Source organism: Penaeus monodon, chromosome 26 (genome assembly GCF_015228065.2).
Source record: "Penaeus monodon isolate SGIC_2016 chromosome 26, NSTDA_Pmon_1, whole genome shotgun sequence".
NCBI classification, from domain to species: domain Eukaryota; kingdom Metazoa; phylum Arthropoda; class Malacostraca; order Decapoda; family Penaeidae; genus Penaeus; species Penaeus monodon.
Genome location: NC_051411.1, coordinates 17679786 through 17687285, shown reverse-complemented (window position 1 = coordinate 17687285; position 7500 = coordinate 17679786). Strand labels below are relative to the sequence as shown.

Here is a 7500-nt window from a genome sequence, read left to right as displayed (position 1 = left end):
CTACTGCCAGGTAAGCAAGTGGGTACTGGTAATGATACAGGAAAATAGAAACCAACTTTAATACTTAAATGTTTATCCTGTTGATAAAACCAGGAATAGGAATTCTTGTAATGGCGTTTTTTATATAAGGTAGTGATGTAAAGTGAAGTATCATTGGTGAGACATATCAGACTTGTGGTTTTATAGAATGTTGGGTCGCTGGGAAGTATTTAATTTACTAGAGATTTGGTCTGGAAAGCAAACATACCTAAGGTATCAACTCTTACTATCACAATAATATCTTTTTGAAAATTCATTTTTTTTCCTTTCTATATATCTCATGTCTTTTCAGCATATTGTAGATACTGTGGCATCTGAGTTAAACCGCTTATATACATTGTTCTGTGAGCGCAATCCATCCTTCAGTGGGCCCGTCTCTCTGGGTGGGCATTCCCTTGGTTCTGTCATTTTGTTTGACCTCCTTATGCATCAGTCTCCAAATGCTGAAGATTCACCAAACACTGAACCTTCACCAGCAGTGGTAAGGATCTGGTATTCTTTTGTTGTTGTTGTTGCTGTTATAACTCTTATTATTTTTTTATATATATCCTTATTTTGATAATGAAAATAATGGTGTTGATCACCATCATTATCATTTTCTTTTCATTTTTATCTCAAAGATGATAACATCAAGTTTATGTAGCAGTCCCCGTCAAATGTGAAACCTTAAATTGATGTTAGAATTCCCAAATTCTGTTGTGAGAATAATTTAGAGAACAGTGAAATAGCTATATCTGGTAAGTTTAAAGCTCCATGGAAGTAGTGCAATATTACAGAATGGCAACCTTCTGCAATACTCATTTATGTGTTGGTCTTTTATTAGGATTGAGCTCTTCTTAAAAACCACTTACAGTACCAGGTATTCCCCATACCCAGTACTATCCAGTTTTGTGTCCTAAAAGCACTTGCACTTTTGAATTATGTTTTATACAGAGAGCTATCCCCAATGTTCGATTTTCTTTGATTAACTAATTTTTAAAATCTGTTGAAAGATGGAAGTCTGTTCTATTGGGATGGCTAAATTAAATGAAATCTTAACCTTATGGATGTCATTTTAGGTGAAAATTTGTGTATTAATGAAAAGGTATTACATCAACAACTCTTAACGTAGATGTATTAGCTTAGACCAGTGTCAGAAAATTCCTGGCAGCAGGCACAGATATTCGCCAAAACATTTTTTGCCATTGAACACAGATCAGTTAAAGAGATGTTGATGGTAGTTAGTGGAGTACATTTATGATAATAGACTGTGACATCATACAATCAATGATAGTGCGCTACTTGCGTTATGTCATATGATAATATTTGGCTTTCCACCCTCCTGTCATCCAATGCTAAAATTTGACCTTACCATTTTATTGTATAATATTTTGCACTACTAGTTCCACATTATATCATTACTGAAACCCTTATTCATATTACATTGGTTGATATTCTTTTTCTAACTTTTTGACTCTTCTCAGGAAACCACAGCATTTGTTCAGGGACCGGATGGACTCGGTTACATCCCCAGTGAACTATGTCATGGGTGGCCAGGGAACAGGTCAACCATCTATCACATACCCTCAGATCTCATTCAAACCAGATGCTTTCTTCCTTATGGGATCTCCCATTGGTAAGCCAGATTGATTTTTGATGATTTTTGGGTAATGATGAGCTGTCCTTTGGAAACCACCTTATCAATTTAGAAATCTAAATTATCACAATTGTCTTGTCACAGACTGTTCCACAGTCTGTGACAGGAAAGGGAAATATAAGCAATTCCAGTTTAGCAAGAGGCTTTATATAAAAGTGAAAGTTATACATATACTTATGTCCCTTTGCTGTTTCCCTATATTTCAGGTATGTTCATCACAGTTCGAGGCATAGACACAATAGGTGTGGATTTTGAGCTACCCACTTGCAAGCGAGTCTTCAACATATTCCACCCATTTGACCCTGTGGCATACCGCCTTGAGACTCTTATAGATCCTAGTCTCACAGATCTACGACCTGTCTTGATACCCCATCATAAGGGAAGAAAGAGAATGCATTTAGGTAAGATCCCTTATTTTTAACCCTTTTAATGTGAGTACCTCAAAATTGGGATTTCAGAATTCACAATGGATAGTGAGGGAGTTGCAGTTCCAATATCTTAAAAAGAACAAAAACTATTGAGAAATTTCATTGAAGTTTTCTTGGGCCACTGACCCCTCCAAACTGATATCATGGCTTAACTGTTACAAAGTTCTGACCACAGGAAACTGGCTTATTGCCATGATGTCAGTGTGGGTGTAAAGTTTATGGAAAGATGCCCTAATAGTAGATATTGGCTAAGCTGACCAGTGATTTGGTGGAAATATATTATTTGTGAATTATCAGAGCACTTTAGTTCATCATAAGGAATCAGTTATATATTGCTTTTCTCTCTTTTAGTTTGTTTAACATTGTAATGTTTACTAGGCCTCTTATATCATGCTAAATAGTGGAGATAGAATGAAGGAGAATTTAGTATATTCCTAATAGTATTTCATGCTTTGAAATTTCATAATGTTATATAGGGTATCAGTTTTTCAGTATCACATTATTTTCTGTCTCTCCAGTCTGGTGTCAAGATCCTGTGTTGGCTGCACTAAAAGCATAATCGGTACTTCCCAACTGAGTTAAGTCATTGTTATTAAAATAAACAGTGGCCCACCAGAAATAGAAACAGGATAATAAGCCCCAACCATCAATTGCTGAAAATGCCCATTACCCCAAGCCCACAGTTCTCACACACATGACTCACCAGCTCGCTGACCTCAGATTCCTTAAAACCGCTTGCTACAACTTTCTGAAAAAATTAGTATTCAGTAAAAAAATTTCATTTCACTGTGTTTGCTACACATCAAAGATTGATAACATCATACATATGTACCTTCCGTCTCTTGGTTGATTTTGTGTTGTTAAAAGTGAAGTGAAAAGTGCTGTGTTAAGCGTGTGTTTTGCAAAGGCATAAGACAGTGTTATATGGCCAAACCAAAACTTGGCTGGAATGACAATCTTTTTAGTTCTTTATTTTATGCACATTGATTGTGCATTGAATACCTCATGCACTCCATCCTCAGTCTCATATGGTTAGTCAGCATGCGTGCAGTAGTGAAACTAGCATGCTGTACAACATCATTTTCTTCCAAAGCCAAATGGTTCATGGCATGCCTTATGTAGGTGCATATGGTTCGTCAGCACACACACAGTACCGCTTTCTTCCAAGGCCAAATGGTTGGCAGCGTGCCCTTACTTATGTAACAGGCCCATGACCATTTCCAGGCAGTGAGACACATGTTGTTTTTTTTTTTTTTTTTTTTTTTTTTTTTTTTTTTTTTTTTTTTTTTTTTTTTTTTTTTTTTTTTTTTTTTTTTAAACTAATTTAAGGACCCATAATCTCCTCAAAAAAGAAAGACTTCACTCATATAAATTTTTTGTGTCTGTACGTGCGTGCTGATAGTATAATACCACTATCCATTAAATAATATATGCACATATACATACAACATATTTTTCTTCCTAAAATAAAGAATTAAAATAAATTATATAATAAAAAGTAAGGGATATGGAAATTTCAAAATTTTAAAAGAATGCTTATCTGTTTTTACAGATGGCATCTACTTCAAACACTAAAACTATTGCTCCTCAGAGCATGTGTACTTTAATCTGCAGTGTAGGATCCTGCAGGGAAAAGATCAGATCTCTAGCGCACAATCATTGCCCTAAACATGCCCCCTGTGCTTCTTTGGGCTGCTTTGATCCTCAATAATAATAAACATTCAAAAATGGTTGCAGATAGTACAGATCCTCTGGCATCTTTAGAACTTTATAAACTTTTCATGGCTTCAGCCTCACATCAATCTTCCAGTTCTGTCCCAAGCTTCTTGTAAATCGCCTACAGAGGCACTTTCTCATCATGAGTAGCAGTCATCTCAGGGCAAAAGGCAAACAAGATTAATTGAGTTACTAGCTAAAATGATTGAACTTTCACCTAAGTTACATGAAAGTCCAAAGCATTTATCCTGTCACTCATTTCCAAAATCATCACAAAGATTGTTTTCAATTGCAGGAAGTTCCTTGTCATTAACAAGTGAAAAGTCTTTGACCGATCATTCCTTCAATTACTCGCCTCCTCAAAAAAGAATTCTATCTTCTCTTTCACAACCACCGAGGCATGAGGATAAGAGGTCAAAATATTGAATCTGACTATAGCTCATCTATTCAGACATCTTATAACAACAAGAACAATTTGACCTCTCCTTTGGACAAACATGATACAATACTAGAAATTAACCATTTTGCAGAAGAGCCCCTTTGACATCCAAGTGGAGGTTGGATGAAAATTCCAGCACATTGGCAAGTAGAGCAAAATAATGTTGGGGAATTAGTTGTTTATGATAATATTATAAGAGGAGGTAAGGAAGATCTCGTTCTTATTGACTATGTGAAAGTCAGAACCTTCGAGAACCTGGGAATAGAATGACAACCAAAGAAAGTATAGTCAGAAGTTTCATCTTTTTGGCGTACTTCATCTGGAACTGGCATTGTTAGCCATTGCTTCATTAGTAGCACCAACAGCTGAATCTCCATTAGTCCGTTTAAAGCCAGCCCAGCCTCGGCACGTAGTACTTCACATTCTGACTCCTCATATATCACCTTTAATAGTTGTGGAGGATTTACAGAATGGGTAGTTTGTTCATGCTACTCTCAGATATGCTGCTAAACCTAGTTCATCTGCAGGACCTGTGTCACCTGTGTGTGGTCTACAGTGGCCTATGGATTCTGAACAAATGATACTTTCTCAGTTTATTTCTATTTCAAAAATTGGCAAGGAGGATTTTTCTCCTTGACTAAGAATGCCAGACAACAGATTCTTGTTGGCAGATCATGCTACCTGCTTCACTGCTCGACAGTAATAGAATACTTTATCTATAATGTCAGTATTTGCTAAACTTCTATTACTCTCAGCAAAAGCAACTTACCAGAATCCTGGTTTTGATCCTGGGTTAATTCTTAAGACGGCATCAGAAGTAATGTCCAATCTTGCAACTTTAAGTATTCCACTTGTATAGTCACATCTAGAAGTAGTGGTAAAAAGATTAGAACTGCATGAGAGCACCATTCCTAAGAATCTGATGAAAATTAAATCGGATCTCTTCACAGTAACAGATCTTTTCATCGGCTACTTGTAGAGATTAAAGAGATTAAACAACCTGTGGAAGTTAAGTTAAGGTCTAATTCTCCTAAGCACTCCTTGACTTCATCAATCCAGTTATACAACAGGATCTTCCCATAAATTTATAGATCACTCTGAAAGTCTGAAAGGTGCAGCTCCTAAATCAACAGCTTCGCATTTTCAAAATAATACAATAATTGGAAGTGTTCTCCTAGATAATTCCCGGAATTTTTTTTCGCCCAGGAAAAAACTGACACACTCAAGTTGGACTGACTCCCAGGTTGACAAGAGTGAACGGGTTGTTTACTTTGGCCTTCAGTGGCACTGAAAAAAGAGTTGCCCTCCTCCTTTGTGGTTTCCCTGCCCTCAGAAATCTTCAGCTTCAATATCAGACAGAATCAGCAAGTTACTAGCCTATTCAGTAATGTAGGAGACAAGAAAACAGGTATTTCTAAACCGATTATTCGAAATACCACAGAAGGATTCTTCAGAGGCAAGACTCGTCCTCGATGCAAGTCAATTGAACAAGTATATTCAACCATACTGGTTTCAGTTGGTGTCTGTGGCTCAAGTATGTCTGACACTACAATAAGGGGTACATCTTGCTTCACTCAACTTAAAAGATGCTTATTGGCATATTCCTATACACCCTCGATTCAGACCAAACCTAGGAGTGTCAGTAGGGGAGAAGACTATGTCACTACAGTGGCTGGGCTCCAATGGGACACAAAACAAGGAAAATTCACCCTGAGTTCAATCAACCAGAAAAAGTGCAGGAAAAAATTGTCCTGAAATCTTTTGTCACTTAACATATCCCGTTAAGAGTGGGAGTCTTCTGGGGTCATTATATCATGCAGCAGAAATAATTTCTTTTGGGAGAATTTATCTATGGTGTCTCAAAGGATGTGCAGTGTTCATTTCAGACAATTGAGACAGGATGGTACTTTTTCCTCGTTACATCTGCACCCATTTACATTGATGGCTGAGGAGGAAAATCTAATGTTGTCTCTCCATGGTTTCCCAAAACTCCTTTAATTCTAACAACAGATCATCAGATTCGGGATGGGCTACCAGTCATCAAGAGGTCACCAAGGATCAGGATTTTGGAGAAAATCTGAGATGAAGGCATATAAATGTATGGGAACTACAAGTGGTTGTCAAGGCACTGCATCTGGAAAACTCTTTCCTAGATATGTCAATTCAAGTTCTGTCAGACAGTGTTGCAACTGTTTATTGTATAAACAGACAAGGCTCCTTGCATAAAGACTTTCCTTAAAGCATCAGAGATTCTTTTTCATACTGTGAAGCAATGTCGACTTCATCTAACTGTGTCTCACCTAGAAGGGAGAAAAAATACATTATTACGTCAGACCACATCCTCAGTAGAGTGGGCTCTTGATCAGGAAGTGTTTCTGAAGCTCACACAAAAGTACGGTCATCCTCAAATTGGTCTTTTTGTGTCTTCCTCCAGTCACAGAATTGAGATATTTGATAAGATCAGAGATGACTGTAGAAGAAGGTCCAGATGCTTTTCTAGAGGACTGAAACAGAGGGCAGTCAATATACCTCTTTCCCCCTCTGCTAGCATCATTGATGCTTCGGGTGATCAATCACTGGAGATCTTACAAAAGCAAAGTATTATTGATTGCCCCTCTTTGGGAAGCACAGCCATGGAGACTGAATCTTCTGCACTGGTGTCCTCATCCACTACCACAGTCAGGGAAGGTGCTTCAGGAAACTCTTATGGACCATGTCACAGAATACTTGCATCTACATGTGTGGAGTTTCTATGTACAGCCTTAAAAGTAGAGGGCCTTGTCAAAGGACATCAACCTTCTACCATTCAACATTATCAATCAGTATATTTAAGATTTTAAAAATTAATCAGAGAAACAAAATGTAAGTCTATATCTCCAAATATATTAATTCACTTTGCTTCCTATTTATTTCAATCACAGTCGCTTGCACCACCTACTATTTCTTGCCATGTAACAGCAATCACAAATTCACTAAAATAAACCTTTGGAATAGAAAAGATTGAAAGATCCACGGAATTGCCTCGTAGACCATTCTTCCAAAGGTGACTTCAACTCATAATATTATTCCTTGATGGTCTCTACATCGGTGTTCTGTAGATACATCTGTGGATGTGTTTTACAAAGCAATATTTTTTGTTGCTCTTGCCACAGATTTGTGTGTTTCTCAACTGGCAGCCCTCTCAAGTTCTTCTTTGACAGTTTGGTCCAGATAATTCATGTCTCATTTTTTCCTCATCCTCT

The 7500-nt window shown here is 37.3% G+C and overlaps 1 protein-coding gene across 1 annotated transcript in view; it reads left to right on the top strand.

Moving 5' to 3' along the window:
• The window catches only part of LOC119589961 (phospholipase DDHD2-like), a 39778-nt gene that overhangs the window by 30266 nt on the left and 2012 nt on the right, over positions 1–7500 (top strand). The window contains exons 9-12 of the mRNA XM_037938647.1: positions 1–10; positions 332–471; positions 1503–1654; positions 1882–2076. The exon at positions 1–10 is cut by the window's left edge and continues 125 nt beyond it. Coding sequence (XP_037794575.1) covers positions 1–10; positions 332–471; positions 1503–1654; positions 1882–2076 — 497 coding nt within the window. The remainder of the gene's footprint in view (positions 11–331; positions 472–1502; positions 1655–1881; positions 2077–7500) is intronic.